The sequence below is a fragment of the Onychomys torridus genome, chromosome 6, assembly GCF_903995425.1.
Source record: "Onychomys torridus chromosome 6, mOncTor1.1, whole genome shotgun sequence".
Lineage (NCBI taxonomy): Eukaryota > Metazoa > Chordata > Mammalia > Rodentia > Cricetidae > Onychomys > Onychomys torridus.
This window is the reverse complement of record NC_050448.1, coordinates 85813620-85838795: the sequence shown is the minus strand read 5'-3', so window position 1 is coordinate 85838795 and position 25176 is coordinate 85813620. Positions and strand designations below refer to the sequence as shown.

General features: G+C 40.5%; 1 protein-coding gene across 3 annotated transcripts in view; it reads right to left on the bottom strand.

The window, feature by feature from the left end:
* Vav3 (vav guanine nucleotide exchange factor 3) overlaps positions 1-25176 on the bottom strand; it is a 330524-nt gene that overhangs the window by 127721 nt on the left and 177627 nt on the right. For all 3 annotated transcript variants that reach the window (XM_036191255.1, XM_036191254.1, XM_036191256.1), the window contains exons 14-15: positions 24741-24873; positions 23959-24068 (exon numbers count right to left, since the gene is read on the bottom strand). In XM_036191255.1, coding sequence (XP_036047148.1) covers positions 23959-24068; positions 24741-24873 — 243 coding nt within the window. The remainder of the gene's footprint in view (positions 1-23958; positions 24069-24740; positions 24874-25176) is intronic.

The window sequence follows — 25176 nt, the reverse complement described above, 5'->3', positions numbered from 1 at the left end:
GTAGATACTAGACTTGTATACAAAATTATAAATTGAGAAGGATTTCAATAGATTCGTCATAACTTAAGTCTACTGTAACCCACCAATATCAAAACTCACTCTTTGAAGAAAGCTTTAAAATGTTAAATCCACTTATTAAAGGATAGTAATCATATGGGTAATAATTTGCAAACCTTATTTGATAAAATGGCCAATAATTATATTTTTTAAAGATTTAAATTTGTTTATTTTAATTTTGTTATGAGTGAGTGTGTGTGTGTGAGAGTGTGTGTGTGTGTTTGTGTGTGTGTGTGTGTGCACATGCACATGTGCTGGCACCATGCCATGTGCGTGCATACAGCCAGTTATGATCTATTTGACGTGGAACCAAATATGGGTCTTCTGGAAGGGCAGGAAGCAGTCTTACCCACTGAACTATCTCGCCATCCCCAAAAGACATGTTTTAAAAGGTTGTTTGCTAAGATTCTAGGCTTGGCAGGACGTATGGGTTATAAGATACCTGTCTCTTTGACCTCCCCACAGGCTAAAAACACAAGACTCAGATTCAACAACCTGTGACAAGATAATCTGAACAGGACTTAGGGTCTGTTTCAGTCACTTCCACCACAAGAATTAGAGGTCATCAAAAGGCAGGTATGAGAGGCCTGACAGCTGTCTTGTTATGGGAGTAACTGATGGGGCGGGGCAGAAGTGAAACATCAGCGATTTGTGTTAGAGTAGGATAGAAGGGACTGGGGTTCCCAGGGCTACCTTAGGCAAACACTTGTTTGGGGGAACAAATTGTAAGGTGCTGACCAAAGTTTTAGGATAGTTTTTTTTTTTTTTTTTTTAAAAAAAAAAGCATAAATAGGGTCATTAAATCAAGACCACACTAATATTTAAGAACTAAGTTAGAACTAGATAGGTAACAAGGCTAGAGAAAGACATTTAGCAGATTAATTAAGATAATGTGATTTGTCTCAAGACACCTGTTTGGTAGCATGTCTATCCTAGTGTTAGGCATTCTTGGAAGAGGGCACAGGCTGCTACAGATGTGGTGGTTTGAATGAGAACTGCCCACATAGGCTCAGATATTTGAATGTTTGGTTCCCAACTGGTGGAATTGTTTGAGAAGGATCAGGAGGTGTGGCCTTGTTGGAGGAGGTGTGTCACTGGGGGTGGGTTTTTCAGTTTAGCTCTTCCTCTGTGTCTCTAACTAGTGGATCATATACAATCTCTCAGCTACTGCTCCAATGCCATGCCTGCCTGTCTGCTCCCATGCTCCCTGCCATGACAGTAATCTATTCACCCTCTGAAGCTGTAATGAAGCCCCCCATTAAATACTTTCTGCTATAAGTTGCGTAGTTATGGTGTCTCTTCACTGTAATACCAAAGTAACTAAAACAATAGGTGAATACGAGAGCTGACAGTCAATACAACCAAAGTCCAGAAGGCTTCCAGTGGTGGGGCAAGATGGAGTGTGTAGAAAGTGCTGAGAGAGCAAATCACTCCCATGTACATGGCCAGCAAACATGAAGGGACATGGGATTCAACAGAAAAGGAATATGGCACAGAAAAACACAAACAGCAGGGAAAGAAGAAGAGAAGCAGGGTGCAAGTGGAGCTTTCAAATTAAGAGCAGGTAAGTGCAAACAGATGCAGACACACCCATCCATGTGCAGACAACCTGGGATGAAACAGCAATGTCCTTGTGCCTTCATGAAGCCTGGGGGTCCTTGAACCTTCTGAGCAATGTTTCTGAGCCTGAAAGAAACTTGATGTCTCCAACACTAACTATTCACCCTCAAACAGGAGTCTCAGCTAACTTTTACTCCCTCTAACCCCAGAGCATTCAAACTGTTTCTTTCTAGATCCATCCTACAAAATAGGATGGTAACACTTTCCAAATATGTCTAAGGAAAATTAATCCAAACCTGAGATATAATTGTGATTGCAAATAATGCCTTCTTGGGACATGAAGGCAAGTTAGTTTTAGATTCACAAACCTTTGGTTTGAATTGGGCATAATATCCCAGTAAGGTTCCTATATGAATGCCAAAAATAATGAGTAGCAAAGGGTATTTCAAGGCAGCCTGTTTTCTGCAGAGATAGTTGTGCATAAGTGAATCAGAATGTTCAGATGCACGAGCCAGCCTCACTCTCCATTGTGAAGTATCAGATTGATCCTCTACTCCGGTCTTTCTACTGAATGTTGCTTTTTACCCCCTCCAAACTAATTATATTAGAGAAACTCAGACTAAAATATTCTGCAAAGCACACTTTTCCCACTATCCTTGTCAATGAACTTCAAATTGTCTTGTGATTTGGGACTTCCTCTTCTACAGTGTCTATCCATTTTGAAATAATTTAAAGTCCCAAATGAGACAAAAAGCATACAGAAGAGCAAAGCTCAGGTGGCTACTCCTAAAACAAAACTCACAACAGCCTGACTGGCACCATGATAATCTATCAAAAAATTCTCAAAAGTGTTCTCAAGACATCCTAGCGAGAGGACTTCAAAATATTTATCCAGTACCTACTGTGTACTGGATAATATGCAATAAAAATAGGATTAAGTCTCTGACCTTGGAGGGTTGTTTTCCAAGAGGACTCAATCAAGCCCTCAAAGCCTTCCAGGTCCCAGCATTAGGAGAGGCTTAGTGATAAGTGAGCTTCAAGGTGCATACCCCAATATAATAGCCCCCCTCAAGGTCTTGCCTCTTTTTCCAGCTCAAGTCTCATATGTCCAATTTTCACCACAGTCTCTGAGTTCATTGCTGGCTTGTGCCCACAACATATAGTACTCATGGGGCTTTTTTCACAACCAAAAACCAAACAGCCCACAAAAGTCCCATGGTCGAGCCAGGGGCATGGCTTAGTGGGTAAGAGTGCTTGTTGAGAAGTATTAGGACTTGCATTTAAATCCTAGCACCTATGTGTTAGGAAAAACTGAACATGGTTAGGAACACGATTGAGGGATAGAAACAGGAGTATTTGAGGGACTTGATAACTACCAACCCCTAGCTATTGGTGAAATTATTAAGGCCACTCCACGTAGTTAAAAGGGAGGTTTATTTTGTGGGGTAACTTACGAATGAAGGGATAGGTTGTAGGGTATGGCAAAGGTATGGCACAGTCCGGCGGTGTTCTCTGGAGAACTCTGCTCAGTCTACCTCCAGCGTCCAGGGTCCCAGACCAAGAGCACCTTCTCCTCTCAATCCTGGGTCTTCAGCTTCCTCCCTAGCCCTGCCTTGTGGGCGTGTCCATTACCAAAGCCTCAATGGGGGTTGGAACTTCCAGGCCAAGGCTGGGATGGCTACCTACTACACCTAGCTCCCATTTACTGAGAGGAATAAGGCAGAGATTGATAAAACCAGATGCCAAATTCTTCCTCTGGCCTCCTAGTACATGTATACCCCAACACACACACACACACACACACACACACACACACACACACACACACACACATACACACACAAGCTTGCACATGCATTCCCCTGCCACACAAATACAAATGTTGCAGCTACACTCAACCCTTAAGTGAGCCCTCCCTTAACAACTACCACCCTCCATTTAGACCTCTACTTCTTTTCAGTTTACAACTGAATTTTTCTGGACCTGGGTCTCTTCCCAAACAACCTGTAGTGGATACCTGTCCTACCTACCTTGAAGCACCAGCCCCTGGAGCATGGGCTGCCTTAAGATCTGATGCCCATAGACTTCGCTCTTCTCTCCCACATGGCCTTGGATGGTGCAGACTAACTTAGGTGGCAGAACAGGTGGGACAGGACCTCAGCCTTCCAGGACCCTGCTACAATAGACTGTCTTATTCTGTTTAGTGAGTTTTCTTTCCTGATAAATTCATTTTACCCTTTAAGCAGACTCCCTTGGATTTCTCGTTATAACAGCCAGCTAAGGGAGACATATGTGAAACAGTAAGACACAATGCTCTTCATAACTTACTCCTGACAGAGTCTTTGAAACCCTTACAGATTGAATTGCTAGGAAAATATTTTGTTATAATAGTACTGTTAACCCCAGTTTCCACATGTTTGTGATAACCTGAGCCTCATTTGTTCTAATGAGATTATTCCTTATGACCATATTGTCCAGCTTCAGAAATGGGGGTGGGGGGTCTGTTGCCTACCACATGATCACAGGGTTAGAATTCTACCCCAACTTTCAGAGAAGAAAGAGTTACTGAAAATTAATGTGATCACTACTATTCAGGGATTTGATCATTCTAAATACAGCAACATCAATAAATGCCTGAAAGGACTAGGTTTGTGGAGGTGCTGGGATGCTCAACATGTGGAGGTTCCTAGCGGTAAAATATTCTGCATTGAGTTGTGTGTGAGATGGGGAAAGGTTCTTTGTTTATTTCCTATCATATACAGAAAGAATGTTTAGCATTATTAGATATCCTGCTATCACTAAGATTATGTCTTTGGCCTCAGGAATCAGAACCTGTAAGAAATGACCAAACAAGTTCACAGAGATTGTACAGAACTGTTGACAGACAGAATCCTGGCCCAACACTAATCTGGGAGGAAGGATGGAATTTCCAGGATCAGCCATCGCTAAGCGCTCAGGATATCTAGAGCACACTGACCCACTGCTTTACATGACTTTTCTCATGTAACTTTGCAAGCAGCAGACTAAGCACTGGTATCATCACTTACAGATTAAGAAACCATTGCTTAGCAGGCTTCAATAATTTTCCACAGGTCACTAGACTAGAAAAAAAGTGTCATGCATGATTCAATTATTTCCTATTAAATTCCAAAGTTAATGCTTTCCAGCTTTCTATGACCTTGAGTTTAATAAAAGGAGAACTTTAAGAAGTCGTGTTTTCTAGGGGTGTTCATGGGGGCCATCCCTGGGACAATGAGTAGAATAGCATCCCCAGCCCATGAGAACCTTCTACAGAATGTCTGTTTATACCTGTGGTCACACTAACCCATTGCACTCAGCTGAAACCATAGGATGTTTCATTCTAATCATCTCATCACAGTTTCATTCCAGTTCCCAGAAAGGCATTCAGTATGACAAGCAATCTTGGAGCCATGTTTCTGGCTAGTGAACTGATGCTATATTAAAATGATCAGCTTCATAGAGCAGCCACAATTTAACAGACCCAACTCTCTCTGGAGTCTCATGATATACTGGTATAATTAAATGTTGCTATCAGTCACCATACACAGTTTGCTTGTACTGCCCAACCCTCAAGACAATTAATGATGCCTTTCATATTTACACATTTCTATTGTTGATGTAGCTATTTCAAGTTTTGTTTGTTTTGGTTTTTTTGTTTTTTGAGACAGGGTTTCTTTGTGCAGCCCTGGCTGTCCTGGAAGTTGCTCTATAAATGAGGCTGGCCTTGAACTCAGAGATTCGTCAGCCTCTGCCTCCCAAGTGCTGGGATTAAAGACGTGCACCACCACTGCCCAGAAGTAGAACAAATATAACTCTTAATCAACAAAGAGCTTATATTAAGACTAAATGAAGAAGACATATGAAAGACTGTATTGCACCTAGCAGAAGACAGGAGGAAACAAAAGACGAGTCAACAATGTTATCCTGTTTGCATGCTACAAAGCACGCCATGAGATACTTTATCTCAATTTTGTGATTCCCAAATTATAGTGCAGTGAATCCAAGGAACTTACCCAAGTCCATTAAGCAATTAACACACAGTGTTCTTAGTCTCTTCACAATATTAAGTACTTTGGAGATGATAATGTGAGTCATGAAGAAAAACATGCTTTAAGAAGGAAAATTATATCTCTACTATTATCATCCCATCATGGGCTCAAAAGAGACACATTTACTTCAAGGTATCCTTAAGTACTCACCTCTCTGCTGCAAACCACCATTCCTTCTCATAAATACTTTTCTTCTCTACCACTCCAAATGCTACCAATCTCTGTAGTTTAGGTCTCATCTCATTAGCCCATTTGTTGATTAACAGGGTTATTGGTGCTGAGTTTTACAGTTCTTTACAAATTCAGCATATTAAGTCCCTGAATGAAGTGAAGCTGGCAAATTTTCCTCCCAGTCTGTGGGCTGTCCCTCTGTCTGTCTGCTCTGATTCTAGTCTCCTTTGTTATGGAAAAACTTTTAAATTTCACGTGGTTCCTTTTGTTGATTATCAGGGATATTGTTGGGCTACTGGACTTCTGCTCACCAAGTCCTTACCTCTACCTAGATCTTGAAGTGTATGTCCCATGTTTTATTCTAAGTCTTGAAGGAGGTATTCCCTAGCACCTTAAGAGAGACAGCAAGTCAGTGAAAAACAAACAGCAGTCAAAAGTTCAGAGGTCTAAGGGGCCCTGGTATCTTCTGCAACTGCCAGGAATTCATTCTGGTTGCAGCAGGAGACGTCATGACAACATAACACTGATGCTGGGTAAAGGCAAGCTTCTAGCATCGTCCAGGAATCTTTCCTCTTTCCAAGGGCCAGGAATGTGCACCAGTGGCTCCAGCAGGATAGCCAGGTCCTATTGACTTATACTAGACAGAAAACTCCCAGAAAACACGTTACAAAGCGGACTGAATCTGATGTTCCGAAGAGAAGGTGGAAGGGTTCCAAGACCTGAACTGAGATGATGCCATTGGGAATGAAAACAGTCAGACATTAGAGACAAAAGCAACCCAAATAGTCACATGGATTTGGAGGTTGGTACTGAAGAGCTACTCTTTTGAAAATCAGCTGAGTGCTTACAGGACATACCCTCGCATCAGGAAGATCACAGAAGAGGTAACCCAAAGAGCAATCATAGATTGTCCCCTATTTTCCCTCTTCCAGACTGCTTCTGCATGAGACATGTCATCATGGGCAGGGCCTTAAATTCTCCCAATGGTCATATGGATGGAAAAAGCTAGATAATGCAGAGGTGAGCTTTCTTTGAAGATGGTAAGGAGGTAGATGGGAGTGAGGAAAGGGGTGTGGTCACTAGGTCCAGTAGACACTCAGGGTTTTCCCATCACTGACCAAACTCAAAAACTTTTGGACATACTGGATAAACCAGGTAGTCAGAGGCCTGCTTTTTGGTTCTCCGATGCAATAATTTGGCAGTTACCAAAGAAGTGTTACAGCAAAGAAAATAATTATTGAAACATGATCTCTTTTCCTGATAGCTTGAACAAGGTAACCACACAATCCTGGGATGTACATACTTATAAATAGTAATTCTGGTAGATGAAGGCAAACACGAAATGTTTCAAATTTAGGTTGTTGCTAGACAAAAAAAAAAAAAAAAAAAAAAAAAAACCTCTCTAATGAAAGAATTTAATATTATGCTATCAATACCCCAGTCTCAGAAATAAATGATGATATGTGACGGCTTACCTTCAGGGCTGTGGGGGGAAATCAATGATCTTTTTACAATATGAGCTCTGATATTTGCAAAGTGCTTTGGGTTCAGAGCAGGGGAAGGCACACAAAGAGTATACAAACAGATACATAAATCAATCAGAAAGGAAAGGGGGAAGCAGGAAAAGAAATTGCTCACAGAAGACAGACAAATCACTCTGAAGCAGAATTTTATTAAACTGTACTTAGCTCTGATCCTCACAAAGCAACAAACAATAAGAATTCCCACAGAGGAGCCCTGGCTCAGTAGAGCGCTCTGTTAACTTTCCTCATGAGGCAGCGCTGACCTCTAAGGGCAGGCAGGCTCCTGTCAGCTTCCCAGGGCATGTCTCAAAACGGCCTTTGAGAAAGGCAATGATTATCAATCAATTCTCTACCCAATAATGATCTGTCTTCTTGCACTTTTAATATCAAAAGGCTTCCTCCAAAAAATCCAGTAATCAAGTTCCCTGGATCACACACAGGCTGAGCTTTTTGATCAAGGGTTCACATTTAATGCCCTGAGCTTTACAAGAGGATATACCCTGTTGAATCAGCACTCATTGTCAGTCTTGCTTCCTCTAGAAGATTTTGAATGCTAACAGTACCTTCATTTATAATTAAACCAATGAAACTCATTCTGATCATTGTGTTACCATTGTGTATATTTCCAAGGATGAAATAAAGCCTATGCAATACAGAGAGTGTGAAGCTGTCAATCAACGTTAGCACATGAAAGCTTTAACAAACAGACCTGTATTAGTTACTTTTCTCACCGCCATGACAAAATGCCTGACTAGAAGGGACTTGAGGTAGGAGGGCTTTTTTAAGCTCAGAATTTAGTGGCACCGTCCATCATGGAGAAGAATCAATGGCAGCAGAAGCAGGAGGCAGCTGGACACACTGTGTGCACAGTTCAGAAGCAGAAAGAGACAAGTGTCAGTTCTGTCTCACATTCACCTTTTTATTCAGTCTGGAGCCACGTTGCCTAGCGATGGTACTGCCCACATTCTGGGTAGACGCCCTCCCTCTTCAGTTAAACATTTCTGGAGAAATACTCCAAGACATAAAGCCAGGGTATGGTTCCATGGTGATTTTAAGTCTAGTCAAGTTTACAATGATAATTAACTGTAACAGGGAAACTGTCCAGTGTGTCCATGTACACGTATATGTTTAAATACTCTCTGTTACTCACAATGAATAGGAACCATCCAATGTATTTCCAAAGATCATCAGAAAACCAGACCAAGGGAAACACATTGCAATTCCTAGGAAAAACTAAAAATAAAATATTCAATGACAGTATTATTTTTATTTCCCAACTAACCTCTATATTCCCTCCACTTTCTCTTGCCAAAAGGGACAAAGATAGGTCACAAATAATTTTCAACATTTGAGTAAAATTTCAGGCTGGAGTCCTGTGGCCACATCTTTCGTTAACTTTTTCTCGCTCTTTGTCCAATACTGTTTGAACTCCAGTATTTAAAAATCTCTTTTCTATCCAGTTTCCTATTCTGTTTTCAGGCTAATGAATATGAGCTCCACATTTAAATCTGGGAGTTTTTCTGTCCTCATTACTATTCATCTCTAACATTATCCTCAGCTGCCTTACCTTTCCTCAAAATGATTAAAAGCATTACTTATGCATAAATTAATCATTAGGCATTTAACCTCCAAACACCTTTATGAAATGGGGTTTATTGAAAATTTTAGATAACTGTGAATCCTCACTTTCCAAATGAATTTAAAAACCAACTGCAAACAGTCCACTAATAAACATTTAAAATTAATATTTGATCATTTGCCCAACCAGTCATATTTTCAGATTGTCAAGCTATCAGATCTGTTCACAATGGCCAGCTAGCCATATTTTCAATTAAACACAAGCCCCTGGGATTTAGCCTTTGTGGGTTTTGCACATCTAGACTCATGTCAATATCGAGAGTCAATACAAACCTAATACTAAAACACTCCATCTCTTAGAGTGAAATTTTATAAGACCAAGGATTCTCTTAAAGCATCAATACGCTTTTAGAGTTGGTTTTAAACCCCCAAACAAACTCAATTGAAGGGGAGTTTCATTATAATTGAATAAGGAATTGAAACTTGGATTGTGCAATGCATTATGCAATTAAACACACAAGCAATTTAATTAAAGTTCTAATTCACTTTAGATTTCATTGTAGTCTGCAATTAGCATGTTTCATGCTACAGCCAAGTATTCAGGGGTCAGGAATGTCATGCTGAAGGTTGGTCTGCACTAGCTACAGCAAGCCCTATGTTAATGACAAATAGATGGTGGGTAACAGGTACTGTTACTCGTCTCCTCTGAGGCTGAGGCTTACTTCTCTATACTCATCCACTGGTTTCTGGGCAGGGACTGGCAAATTTTTCTGACAGGGATAGAGAAGAAAAGGAAACCATACTCTAAAGAAATGATACTTTCTAGCATAAGCAAGCCTCCAGGGGAGAAGGAAAACTAAGGACTAAAGGGCTGGTATCTACTATTTGATACTGTATGGCTCTGGAAAAGCTGTTCTTCAGGTGAATCTGTCCTGAGTATGAATGAAAACTAAGTCTGAGATCATCTACAATGTAGACAATTCAAGAAAAAAAATAGGCTGTTAGCTGAACAAGCTACAAACTGGCTGACAGAAGTTGGAAGTCCTCCTGACCTTTGTGTTCCAAACCTGGGACATAGATTTCCCTAGAGAAATTTCTTCAGGACTCTCCTGTATGTGGGTGAAGATATGTACTATGCCCCTCTTCTACCCTGAGAAAATATTTTACAAGACTATGTACCAACTTGCATTACTAATCCAGCACTGAGAAGGAATTCCTTCCTGAGATGGAATGCTTGGCTAATATAACCAAATACAAAAGTATCTTCAAGATAAGAAGTAATAATGCAGCTCAGGGCTCAATTAGGTAGTCATTATTTTCTGAAGTAGCCCTTTAATCTCGATGCCCTCCTAACTTGAAGAACTCAGACGAATCCGTAGTTCTTTATTACTAACCTTCATGGTATGAAAAGAATCCATTAGATTACTTTATGCTCTTTTTCCCCCTACCAAATCAAAGCCCTGGAGGTGGGAATAAACAGTTTAATTTTTTTCTTGCTCTGAAAGACACTGAGGTTGTGATAACTGAAAAACTCAATTCAAGCCCCTACCACAATTAAACAGGCTGGGCATATTTTGTCTTAGTAAATTACATATGACCTCTGGTTTGTTTTGTAATGTGTGAAACACTATTTCTAAGCTATCCAGTTTTTTTTTTTCTTTAATGCACCGACAGCAGCAGGTTTAATTTTAAATGTTACTGTTCAATATGTCAAAGCTCAAATATTCTCTGGAAAGAAGGTTTAGTGCATATATATTATTAATGTACTATCAGAGAATAGACCCCTGAGTTGATTCTGACCAATGGCTCATCAGTCAAAGGCCACAGAAATCAAGTTTAGTAGACACAAGCAAATCAGAGAACTTTCTTACAGACATTCTTTTGAGGCAAGGAAAAGAAACCAAATATAGGAACTCTGAGGTTTGATGTAAGGAGGTAGAAACCTTAGATTTATTGTATGTGTGCTGAATACATATGTTCATACACATGTGCAGAAACCAAAGGTTGACCTCAGTGTCTACCTTGATCACTCTACACCTTATTGTTTTTACTTAATTTTATTTATCATTATTGTGTATGCATTTGAACTTACACTCTCATGTACACGTTTGGAGGTGAGAGTACAACTTCTGAGGGTCATTTGTCTCTTTCTAATTTTTGGGTTCTGAGAATCCAACTCAGGTTGTCAAGCTGTTTGTAGGCTGTGACTCCACTTATTCGAAGAGCTGGCTGTTTTGTGCAGACAGAGATGGTGTAATTGTAAAGATATATAAAATACAAGGACTAATGAATCACAGAGCATTGGTACCTGGAATATTCTAGCCACCTCTGAAGTAGATAATGTAAGTTCCTAAGCACCACTGTTTTCCCAGAGGAAGATGGTTGGAAGAGATGCTACTATTCGAACAAGAGACCAAGTGGGTCAGACAGATAGCTGGATATCTATGTCCAACTAAGCCTTGCAACACTGAGTCCCAGGTTTATCATGAAGGTGAATGAGGGTGCATCTTGCTGTTCCTCCCTTCATCAACATGTGTGGTAGGCAACCAATGTCACCTAAGTACTAAATGAAAAAGACACAGATTTCAGACTCATCTTAATCCACCTTGAAAAACAGCCAGGCATTATTCTCAGACCACGGGGATTTTTTTTCCCAATTCCTTTACTCCAAGACTAAAATTTCATTACTGAAACAAGTGGAAGAATAAAAACACTATCAAAACAAAGAAAATAAAAGTGATTTACAATTCTTATTAGGCTCAACACTGTGGTTACAATACAGCAACTCAAAATCAAGATCTGAATTAACTTACAAGTTAATATTTTATTTCCTTTGCTCTAAGGAAATTCCTGGAAGCTAAAATCATCTTTCAAAATTCTTTCTCATATGTATAATGTTACCTATTATTTGATTTTATAAAAGCATCAAATATGTTTTGTAAAAACACTAAAAAGTTGACATATTTAAATTCTAAGTCTTATATTTGATTTACTATACAAATGTATTACTCAAGAGTATCTTGCTCTTAGGAAACAAAATCAGGGCAACTTTCTCCCCAGAGAACAGTGGTAGCCATTCTTGCTGTAAATGAGACAACATGGAGAGCAGAAAATGCCCAGACTGAGGTTAAGCTCAGCCTCTGCCATTTGTTAACTGGGAAAAAAATAAAAGCCATAAGCAAAATACTTAATCTTTCCTCTATTTTCTGATATTTTTTAAGGACTAATACTTTCCCTGCTACCTCACAGATTCTTTAAGTATCAAATGAGGTATTATCCCCAAACCACTTTTGAAATTTAAAGCACTGTATAATAGCAAGGAATTATCACTATATGCTACTCGAGTCTAAATACTCTACCATGAAGATTTAAAGTCTGAATCTTTTCTAACACACTAAGAATCAAGATAATATAAAGCTGTGCAAAGTTCAACCAGGAATCCCAAAATTTTTTCATAAACATCTCAACTATATCAAGTCTATAATTTTTTGCAATAATAGCATCTAGCATTCCTTTGAACCTGCCCATGATATTGGACAGTAACTAAAGAATTCATCCATGCTTTTCTTTCATCTCAATTAGCAATTAATCGGAGTAGTTAAGGAAAGTTAATAACTGAATGTGTGCATCACATACATGAGTCTTTTTCTGTATTGACACTCCCAGTGCCATTCTCCCTAGACTAAGATAGCAGGGGGAATAAGCCATTCCATGGGCCTTGTAATACATCACTGTTTTGTAGTCACATTGTAAGACTGACATGAAAATGGTATCCATGGATGTAAAGTATATAACACATAGTTATCACATGAATTCCAATAGAGAGAATTTATCACAAATATTTCCAGTGCCTAGAATGTCTGTTGAAGATGTATGTGATACTCAAAACACATGACAAACTAATGACGAGAGATATACAATACACACTGATATTTAAAAGTTGTTTCAAAGACAACCTTCCAATCTCTCTAGCCAGCCTGAACTTACCTACTACATCATGAACAGAAACAAAGTCCTTCCTGCTTCCGCAGCCAAGATTAGCAATTTCCAAATGCACATTTACTTGTGTTATATGGATCAAGATCTTCTTACTTTTTAATGAATAAATACTCTAAATGTTGCTATTTGGTTGAGATTTTACTGGATAAATCTTATTTAATATTGGCAAATTCACTAAGTGACAATTATGTCATTTTCCTCTCAGAAATTGTATGCCAACTTGACTCAGCACAACCACCAATTCCAAAGCACACTTATTCTTTGTGTTTGTCTCCAGACAAGCTGGAGACAGCACAGTCACCACAGGACAGGTGAACTTTTCCTGGTGGTGCTGTGATTATCTATTAGTGAAAGAAAATCAGCAGATCAAAGGCTCCGTTACAAAGGCTCAGGGAACCAACACTAACTCTGCTTAGTAACCTTATTTGCATTTCTTCTTAACCAACATAATGCTTATTTGCTGATGGAACTTCTGAGAGCAATCCTTCACCTTTCCCTCTGCCTGTGACTTTTTCTTCCTCCTAGCATATTCAGCCAGGGCCAAAAACATGTCAAAGAAGCATTGAATACAACCAGAGAGAGAGAAGCTTATCCCCACCAAACAGAACCAGAACCAGAGTACTGCTTAATATTTACAAATGGTTTGTCGCGCATGAACTACTTTCCCATGTTTCTGTACAAAGAAAGATACTAAAAGGCTCCACTTAATGACAGTTGAGATTGTTCTGAGCATTGTCCTGTCTTGCTTCTTTTTACGACTGCCAATATAACTCCCTATACTAACTTTACTGCCAAGTTTGAAAGGTTATAGACAATGCAATAGATTCAGGGAGGCTGAACTGGCTTCAACACGGGAGACTAATATGAATGGATCATCTCTGTGAGACTCAGCTCCATCCAGGGGTGGCAAATCATGCCAGCCTGAATTCCACACCTGTAAACAAACCCTTCATATTAAAACTGGTTAGGAAAGCCTTCTAAGTTTTAATTTTATTACATGTATTCATTCACTGTGTGTGTTTGTGTGCAATCATGTGCCTGTGCATATGTGTGCAGCAATCATGGAAAAACTTGCTGGGACTGGTTCTCTCATTTCACCACCATGTAGGTCCAGGGGCTCAATTCTCAAGTTGTCAGGCCATCTCACTGGTCCACGAAAGTCTTTTCATGTGAAAAAAGAAACGTCTGAAGAACTAGAAGAAAAATTGCTTTTTATAGCACACACACACACACACACACACACACATACACACACACACATGCTTAAGTTTTATTTCTGTGCTGACCAAAAGCAACTTAGAGAAGGAAAGTGTTTATTTGACTTACAATTCTAGGTTATGGCCCATCAACTCAGGAAAGCCAGGAACTCAAGAAGTTAGTCACATCAACACCCAAGATGCAGTCCAGAGCAGAGAGCAAGAAACACCTTGACCCTTGTTTGTTGTTTTCTCCTCACTGAGGGACAGCCTAGTGAATAGTGCTGCTCACAGTGGGCTGCATCATCCTACATCAATAACAGAGACAACCCTTACACACGTGCCCAACTGCTCCAGATAATACCTCATTAAGGCTCTGTTCTAGGTTGTAGAGGTGATTGACAGTTCAAACTAACCAACATACAAATGCGGACAGATAAAAAGTAAGAAAGCTTGTAAGTTGGTATTGGGGTGTTATGCCAGGAAGCCTGGCAGTTCCCATGAAAACACTGGCAGGCTTTAGACATCCAGAAGAAACCAAAGTAGGTACCACCACAGTGGAAATGTCACCTGTTTCCCCACCCCACACACAGCCTACCCAAGGAGGCCCATTCTTTAGCCAACACTACCGTACCAGTGTCCTCTGCACTTTCTAGTGTTCCTCGGTGAATTCCCTAGAGAACGTGTCAAGATAAACAACAGGCACAAGTGTGTTCATGCTGAGATGAGGACAATGCTTCAAGTGCACAAAGGTCGTCGTGAATTAAAGTCTTCTCTCACTGGTCCTCTCGGGCTAGTAGTGTCCAGATCAAAGCTCAGTGAGCGATTGTGTCCAGCCGAGAGTCTATGGGGCTCATCCTTGGTCTTGTTTCTAAAAACCAACAAATAAGACTCACGAAACTAGGTGCCCTCAACTCATTGAGCAGGCAATTATGCTATTCAGTGGGACAGTAAAAATATTGCCAAACATGGACAAGTCATTCAGGTTTGTTTTTGTTTTGGTGGAATAGAAAGCATTCTGGAGCTAGATCACGGCTACTAGACTAAACAAACAACAACAACAAAATCACAAAGTCCTACAAAAAAGTTTGACCCTACTGCTGGTCCAGGACAGCTGAGACCTTTGAGGACTGACACATGTATACTGCATTCTCAAGGTGTAAGCATCAGTAAGTACAGTCTAGGCATGTGCATTCCCCCAAGCCATTTTTCTGGAACATACCATCATTTATTCCCATGTTATCAGTTGTTACATTAGTGCTTAACATTGATATAACCCAACTGTTCTGAAGAGACTTACGGCCTACATAGCATATTTATTCCCTGGCTTCCTATAAAAAAGTTTACCGTTCCCTGGTCCAAAAGCTAAAATTTGTTGTCACAACATATACCCACATTCAAATAGTTGAGGAGATTCTAACAGCGTAGCCCGCTCATGAAGACAATGATAAAGAAAGGAGGCAGTGGCACAGGAGGAGGAAGAGGCAGCAAAGGAGTGCCTGAACGGCCATGCTACAGAAATCTCTTGCAGAGCTTCGTTTAAGTATAGGGAGGCAAGTCCAGCTGAGCAAAAGTATAAACAAAGTCAGTCTTAGGCTCCCCAGCTCTATAATCTCCATTCTCATTCTCTCCTTTATCACCACCAGTCACCCCTATTTAATAGCATCCCAGAGACCGGCCTCTCTGCTTCCTGTGGGACTGTGCCTGTCACCAAGTACAGAGTCTAGAAATCTGAAATTGTGCCTGTCAAAATGATGTGTACATCTGCTATGATCAGCATGGGACTTTCATCAAGCAGTAACAAAGCCCATCTTCTTTCGAGGTTCCTAGAACTTTCTTAGGAATTGAGGGGACATATGACACAGTGTTAGCAATCTAATCTCAGGATGGGTAGAGAGGTGCTCTTTATGGACCAGTTGGTGGCGGCTCCCCAGAAAGGGTGAAGTGAGGCGTACTGGCCATTACAGGGAGAATGGTCACACCATAGGTGCTGATGAGGGTGTTAAGGAAACCTGCTGAGCAGTGGAAAGGACAGGGGCAGGACCTGAGTCTTCCCTGCGATACTGTCAGAACACATAAGTTAAAGCACATGGACTCTACATGAATAACAGAGGACAAGTAAAGCTTTTCTTATGAATTTGACAGACTGAGGGCTGAAGGTGGGGGAGACAAGTGCCACCAGGAATCAGGAATACGGAGGAGGAGACAAGTATGGGCCTGAGCGTCCCAGCTCTAGAATACAATTTGGAGGAAGCTCTGCTTAAATCTCCCAGGGACAAGGAAACTGCACGAAACACAAGCTGCAAATGATTTCTGCAGTTTTTAGCTCATGTGAGGATGAGATCAATGCTACTTAAAAGACGGGCTGGATAATGTGAAAATTATCCATCCTGCTTTGTTCCATGCATCTTACTGAAGCATCGACTCAGAATGTCACAAAGCAGTCTATCTAATATCAGGTCACCTGCCCATAGAAATGCCTTAGGAAAAACACAATGTCATATTTGAAAGCTAATAATGACTTAAGACAGAATGACACCAACTTCCTAAGTTACAAAAATAAACCAATGCCACCTGATGAAGAATCAATAGTGGATACCTTCTTATAACACTATAGAAGTCTCTTTATCCATGGGCTGTGGAGAGATTTTTACATACTAGAATTCTCTAGCCCATCACATCTTTGTTTCTTTGCTTTTATTGGTTGTCATGAAATTCTAAAAGCAAAATTTTGAATTTACAATAAAATATAATAACTTATTATGGGCTATGTGATGTGCTAAGAGAGATTGTGAATATGAGTAACACTAATGAGATCCCTGCATGCCCCCATGATATTCACAGTCCAGTGGAGGAAGCAGCTATAAGTAGATAGACAGGCACAAAGATCAAAGGCCCCAGGCAGGTCAGCCTAGGAACTGTAAATGTATAAATATAGCAGCCAAAACAATACCAAACTATTTTCACTTTTAGTATTTCAAAGAACACAAAAGGGAATGTATTTTACAGTTCACAGACATGCATCTCCTGATACCATTCCCAACCCTCTCAGACCTCATAACTAACTCCAAAACCTAAACTAAAACTAACTCACACCAAAACCTAAACCTCCAGACGCATCTCCAGACCCATGAGACATTCTTTATCTACCTCTCTGAGCTCTAACAGTAATGTTCAATGTGGCATCCATCTTAATAAGGAATAAAGAATGCTTCTTCTTCAGCAGAATACAATATAAGCTAAACTGGAAAAAAAAAGTGGTAGATTCTCTTTAACAGAAGGGTGATCACTGAGTGGGGGTAAAGTCACAGATGCTGTGTGTGGAGATTCCTTGTCTAGCAAAATAATTTAAATTGTGAGGGAATATGAGGTAAACAGGATCATTCACTTGGCATAAAGGTCAGGAGTAGCACATGGTAACATTTAAAGCCAAGACCTGTGGCATCTAGAACCAGCTATCAACCAAAGACTTCTCCAAGCAGTCTCCAGGCATTTATTGTACATGAATGCCTGAGTACCATGCATCTTCTAGGGACTGAAACAATATAACCAGAGCAAAACTGGCATAGAGGACAATGGTGAGAGGTGTGACTGGAAAGAGAAGTGGGATAAAAAAGATGCAGGGCTTTCTTTGGTCATGGTAAAAATATAATTATATTTTACTAAATACAATAGACAATCTGCAAAGATTAGATGTGGGTCAGCATATGACCAGATGGCCTAGATGTCCAGTGAAAATGGACTGGTTGAGAGGGTGAGAAGTAAGGAGCTAGGGATGCAGAAGATCACACGAGAGTGTGTAGCGAGGGAGAGTGCAAGCCAGCAGGGCCTGGAAGGAGACTGATCTGAGGTGGAGGCAGAGGGCTATGTGAATGCCATTCTCGGCCTCTGTCTGTTGATGTTTGAGCAAATGAGACTGGAAAAAGAGAAAACTTGGGTTGAACCATCAAGGGCTCATGACTGAAATTTAATCAACTATTCAGTAACCAAATACTACTATATTTAGAAATACATATGTTTAATTCAACTGCAATGGCCCCATCATGTTTTATGCCCATGGCTTCTAATAGGTCCAGCAACAAGGAAGTACTCAATAAAAGATTTTAGAATGAACACAATTTTATATTGTTATTATCCCTCTGATATTCAGAATACCTGGGCAATACTTCAAATCAAAACAAATTATACTTGATAAAATATAATTCTGAGTTTGAAATGTGAAAGAACACACATTTATACACTCTATACAGAAACTGTGTTTCAAGAAAATGTTCTTCCCTGGTAGAGTGTGAGTTTGAAGGAAATGCTATTTTATTTGACCTTTGATTATTTAAATTTTTCTTTTTAATTCTGTGGCATGTGTGCTCTTTTTTGTGACTTCAATTTCTTTGGGAAAGAGAGAGTGAATAAATTTAAGAAGGTACACCAGATCTCACGGTGAATGGACTTCAAATTTGTAGAGCTTTGTGGCTACATCTCCACCCACCCTCCTTGGGGGCAGCTTTCTCTGAGCTCATCCTGGGAGACTGGAAGCTCAGGAGCCACCTGTCCAGATGACTGGTGTGACACATGCAGTGTGGCCCAGAGCCCCTCCCTAACTCTATGCTCTCCATCCACATCCCCATTCTTTCCCTGCTCTGCCCATCAGTCCTGGTATTTTGTGAGTGAATATCCTGGGCTACCACCTCTGCAGGGACTGCCTGAGCTCTGTCCCTCAGCACTGTGCCAGCCAGTACACAGTTAAGAAATCTCAGGTGGTGCCTATGATAATGGCCTGTGTATCTTCAAAGGACTAAACAAAAATGGCTAAAATTTCAAGAATGTAGTTGGGCTGGTCAGGGGAAATCCAAGGCAACAGGACCTTTTTATTGCCCCTAAATGGTACAGAGGCCAGTTCTGAACTTCCTGCTTTATCTACTTCTCTTCTCACTCTATCTTTTCTTTCTCTTTCCAGCCCTTCTTTTAAAAGGTTTTGAGACTGTAGCACACACTACACACCTGCAATCCCAGCACTTGGGAACTTGGAGGTGACAGAATCAGGAGTTCAAGTTCAACTTCAGCTATTAATGAGATTGAAGTCAACCTGAGCTATATGAAACTCCATCTCAAGAAAAAAAGAAAGAAAAGAAAGAAGATTCTGTTGTTCTTTGAGTCCATTTATTTTATAATTTACAGTTTGAACTTACTCCTGCAATACTAACACAAACACGCATATACACGTATACACAAAACAATCATATATATGTGAATAATCCCTGTGTATTATTCACAATAAAAACAAGCAACTAAAAATAATCTATTTTAAATAACAAAATCTGAATGCAGTTGGATATTTAACACCCTCCTGGATAAAGACAATCCTGAGCACTGAGATACCAATCTCCGTGGTAATGTTGCTGTTCAACATTGTTCAATGTTGGTGATATGGTCCTGTGATTACTAGTTTCCTAAACTGGAAAATGAGTGGGGTATTTATTCATTTAAAGCTAAGCAGAGAATTCATAAAAACACAGTAAATACAAGGGATTTGAGAAGATATCGACATCCTCCTAACGAAAGTTCAAGCACCACTGTCTATAGGCACTCCTATCCATGTGAAAACCAGCTTTCCTGAACATAAACACTTGTCATTCTGCTTTTCAGATGACCAAATGGAATTAGAGGAGACGAATGGCAACAAAAATCATTTTTGGAATCAACAAAAGCAAGCAATGCCTCCCAACCAGTCAGCCTCTTAAGCATTTAAACAGATGCTTAGAGAAGGCTCCCAGCACTTTAGCCATCATTTAGCTCCATAATGCCTTCTCAACTACTACCCCTTTTAGCAGGGAGAGGGAGAGAAAACTCCTTCTTCCTTCCCTGTCCAAGTGGGTCACTGTTGTCTCTCTCTGTTCAGCCTTTTCTAAGGAGGTTGCCAAGTTCTACTGTGGTTCACTGCATACTCTAAATGCTGGAAGTGGTTATGGTCAAACAAGGTCAGAGAATATGCTGCTGAGCAAGGATGGGGGTGTGCTTGGGAAAGACAGAGGCTGAGATTCATGTGGCCTCTGGGAGATGCCTTGCTTTCAGTACATCCTCATTGTTTACGGGTGCCCGCAGACTCTCTGCCTTCCTCTCTAATGTTCCAAATTAAGAGCAGGATTTAAATGCCTTAAAGGTGCCTGCAATTATTTTAAACAAACAAACAAAAAATAGTCTAGTCATCCTATAAACAGAACTGTCATTTTCGGTAAATAACACTAGCAAGCATTTCATCTGTCTTAAAAATAGCAATTCCACTGATCAGCCACCATGATCCTTTTCAATGCTCCTCCAAGCCACAGTCCAGAGAGTTCCAGGAAGGCTTATAAGACTCAGGCTAGGGCTAAGGATCCTGGCAAGGGCTGACCTGCAGAGATGTAGAGGCTTGCTGCATTTCCTTCATGGTTAAAATACCACAGGGCTCTTGGTTTTCTTTATTTTCTATGAGTTCTAAGAGCATAACGATTTGAGATAATGGACAAAACGGAACAAATCTGACCCTTGAGGGACATCTTAAGCATCAGGATTTACCCAGATTGTTCTGTTTCACAAAGAACAAGGTAAGGCCTGTCTTAGAAAGCTGGCAACATGGTTACTGGGGCTTCGTGGTATAACGAGCTTCAAAAAGAAGTGGGGAAGAAAGATAATAAGGTAGCCCAATACCTAACAAAATCCTGGTTTTATTGGGGCCTACTTGTTATAACTTTTGCTTATAGACACCCTTAGGTCCAACTCTGAGTAATTCTGCAGAAAAGCATGTACACCTTCTACCTCTCCTAAGCAGTCAACAGAACTCCAAAATAAAAATATGACTCCTGCTCATAGTTCATTATATTCCTGGGCTGCTTCAAAAGTATTCAAAGATGTAGAATGCCACATTCCCTGAAGGTGCAGAAGCCACTCGGAGTGCAGAGGAGCAACTGAAGTCTATCTACACCCCTATGTACCTGGTAAAGCTGTGACTGCTAACTGCCTGTGTCTAAAATGCCCAGCCCCCACCCCCACCCCATCTTTCACACCAAGAGAATCTTGATTCAAACCCACTTGAATCAGGAATGATAACCTCAGCCTCCCCTCTCATGTGTAGTCATATGACCAAGTTCTTGCTAGACTTAAGAACAATAATGTTGTTAAAGGTTCATTAAAAGTGAGGGATTACTTTCTACCACCTACCATGTGGATTTTATAGCTGGAATTCCAGTAGCTATTTTATACTTTAAAATGACCAACACTACAGACAGAAGACAGATGCAAAGACAGCAGAAGAGAGTGTGAGCCTGACAGACAGCTGATCCTCAGAGAGCCACCCTATCAGACAGCCTCTGCTTACATGAGAGAGGGTAAGCATTTATTTCATGACTTATCTTGTAGTACAGATGAGCTATTCGACTTTAAAAAACAAACTGAACAAAATGGTCACTGATATGTCCATCACGCAGCCCTAGGAGCCTTCCTCCTCTGAGACAAGACACTTAGCTGCCCTCCCCTGGAGAAACTCTTTCACTCAGAGATTCTACAGCCCAAGAAAAACATCAGAAGATTCTAGTCTTACATCTTTCCACAAAGACCTAAAGCTTGAGATCCACTCTGCCTCTGGATACACTCACTGTCCCCAGAATTCCACGGTTCTGATTTAGACCATGCAACTCCAGGTGCCTCATCAAAGGACAACAAGGTATATGAGGTTGACCATTCTGGATCACAGACTAGACAAACATTGCCCACTTACCACCTGTGCCCAAAGTGAATGCAACCTGTAATGAAGCACCATGTTAAGGCAACCTTTAATACTACTGACCTTTTATACTGAACTGAAAATGTGAGCTTTGTGCTCATATGCATACTATGATCTTAAACATAAAATACTACCACTAACAGCAATAATAAGAGACATAACCCTTTTATCAATAAACACCATATGGCTTACATTGCAGCATCTGGCTGGTACTTTGCTGAGATGGTATTTGCAATTGACTAAACATCAGTATCCCCATTTTACAGATGCAGGAACTGAGGCTTTAGAGAACAGATAACTTAGTGAAGACTGCAGCCAGATACAGCTGTAATTATAGCATAACTTAGACTTTTTTTAAACTTAATATTTTTTAAAAAAAATCTATACAGTCCTTTCTTTCAAAAGATAAGGGAGTCTTGAGCCAGCAAGATGGCTCAGCAGGCAAATGTTCTTCAGATCCAAGTTAATGATCAGAGTTCCATCCCTAGATCCCATGTGGTAGAAGGACAAAATCTATTCCTGAAAATTGTTCCCTTATCTCCATGGATTTGCTGTGCTTTGCATACATGTGCACACACACACATACACACACACACACACACACACACACACAAACACACACACACACACGCACAGCACACACACACACGCACAAACACACGCACACACACATGCACATGCACACACATACACGACATGCACACGCGCACACACGCACATGCACGCGCACACACACACATGAATCCACACATGCACAATAAATAAAAACAAAATATTTTTCACCAGAACTTCAAAAACCATCCTAACTCAACCTCAAATTTTGTATTAACACAAGCATTTCTTAAAATAGAAACAAGCAATAAAATCTTGATAGAACTGGTCAACAAGTGGTGAACAATGCCAAAACACAATGAGACAAAGCTCCTAAGTGTTCTCTTTTAATTCCATCTTTTTTAACAGTTTCCTTTCAGGGCAACTGATATGTTCCCACAAGGAGGGTCATTATGCACCTCCTTAATTTATAAATATCAAAATTACAAAGAAACACCCAACAGCGTGTTCTTTCTGGTTACAGCTCTGTGTGCCCTGTTTCTTTGAAGCAGACCTGGGTATTTTCACCGCTTTGTTGAGCATCCTCTTTAAGTCAGGGAATGAACACTGAAAGAAACCCAGTCCTGAAGCATTCAGTGAATATGCCCGGAACTCAGCAAGAAATGAAACAATAAGTGAGTTTAAAACAGAGGGAAGGCACCAGTCTTTATATTAGAAGCAAAGGATTTGCACATATGTACATATGTGTGGGTTTTTCGTTTAATTGAAGGCTATATATTAAAACATAGTAATTGCAGGAAAAATTTGTCCTTGTAATTCCATTTCTTGAGGGGCTAAAAGGTAAAAACTGAAAATACTCCTAGGGGAAGAAAGTTAAAGGGAAGGTTTGAGCTCCCTCTCTCTTCCTTTTGAAGAAATTCACCAACATTCCTGTCTTCAGAGACCAGATGACCAGCCTGCAGTCTGCCCATGCCCATGCCCATGCCCATGCCCATGCCCAGAGCCTCTGTATGCTACCAGCCACTAGCAGAGAACAGCTGCTGTGACTCATCAGGATTTAAATAGTGGGACACAAGGAGTTCGTAAAAGAAGAAATGTAGGCTGGGGAGATGGTTCGCTGGGGAAAGCACTTGCCAGCGGAGCATAATGCCCAAGTGTGAACCCTTAGCACCCAAGGAAGAGCTGGGCACAGGTGACAGCTGGCCTTTACTCTCAGAGCTTGAGAGGAAGAGAGAGGAGATCCCAAAGGCAAGGTGGCCAGCAGGTCTAGCTAAATCAATGAGTTCTGGGTCCAACTGAGAAACTCTGAGTCACTACATAAAAGGCAGACATCAAAGGAGATACCCGATGTCATACTCCAGCCTGCCACCCCCACCCCCATGCGTGCATGTGCGTGTGCGTACACACACACACACACACACACACACACACCAACCGCATGTGTGTGCAAGTGCACACCATAGACACAAATAAATTTTTAAAGTCGAAATACTCACAAAGCCATTTCAAACTGTTCCAGCCACTTTTTCTTTAAATCTTTTGTTTTGCAATAAAATTCTAACCCATTTTGTCCTTGGGTATGGATGAGGTAGAAGCCATAAGACCACTGTGAAAATGAATGGTCTTTGAGTTATTATCATTTGTTAAAAAAAAATTTCCAAATTTATTGGAGTGCCTAACCCTCCACACAAAATCTTATAGCTCTATCAGCATTAATACTGATGATTTTAACCAACTTCATTATTGATGAGAAAATCATTATTGCCATATTGATCCTAGGAATTAAAAATGATTGGATCAACTATGTCATGATCCCATCATAGCTCACAGGAGCCTGTACCAAATCAATCTCTGAAAACTAAATGCCTGAGCCAGTAAACAGCAGTAAGGTGTACTAATGTACATCTGACTCCAGATTTGCAGGTTCTATATTCAAATACTCAACAACTGCAGATGAAAACAGCATTAACCACATCTGTACTCAACATGTGCAGACTGTTCCCCTTGTCATTTTTGCTAAACAACGTGATACAACAGCTGCTTACAGGAATTTAAGTGTTGTCTTAGGTATTAGGAAGAACCTAGAGATGTCTGAAATTATACAGAAAGACATGCATGGGCTATATATGCAGACACTAAGCCATTTTGTATAAAGGCCTGAGTGTCTGCAGATTTAGGCATCTGCCATGGAAGGGGTGGTCTAGACACCAAGGGATAGCTGCATTTGAATATTTAGAGCTCAACATAAATTACTGTTAGTAACGTCCCAGAAGGTCACCTTTTTATTTTCTTTGTCAGTGGTAGGATTGTTGGCTATCTTGTAATGCTGCAGATCTATTATTTCCTTCATCTCATAGTTATCCCCTTTCCTTTTGCACACAATCACTGCCAAGTCAAATAAGAAGATATGCCTGGAAAAGAGAGACAGCACAGTTGACTGACAGACATGGTTTGGGAGCTCATGTATTTCTCTTCCTGGGTGTGATTACGCCAACCAAGCGTTCTTCTTTGGGGCCACATGGGAAGCAATGAGGAACGCAGGCTCACAGAAGCATCCCAGGCCTCCACAACATCGACAGAGAAATGGTGCCGCTCTGTCCCAACTCCCCCCAGCTTAACAAAAAGAAAGGGAAGCGCCATAAGAAGAGCAGTGGATAGACTGCAGTTATCACAAGTACACATTGGGGTAAGCCATACAGCAACTCATGAATAAT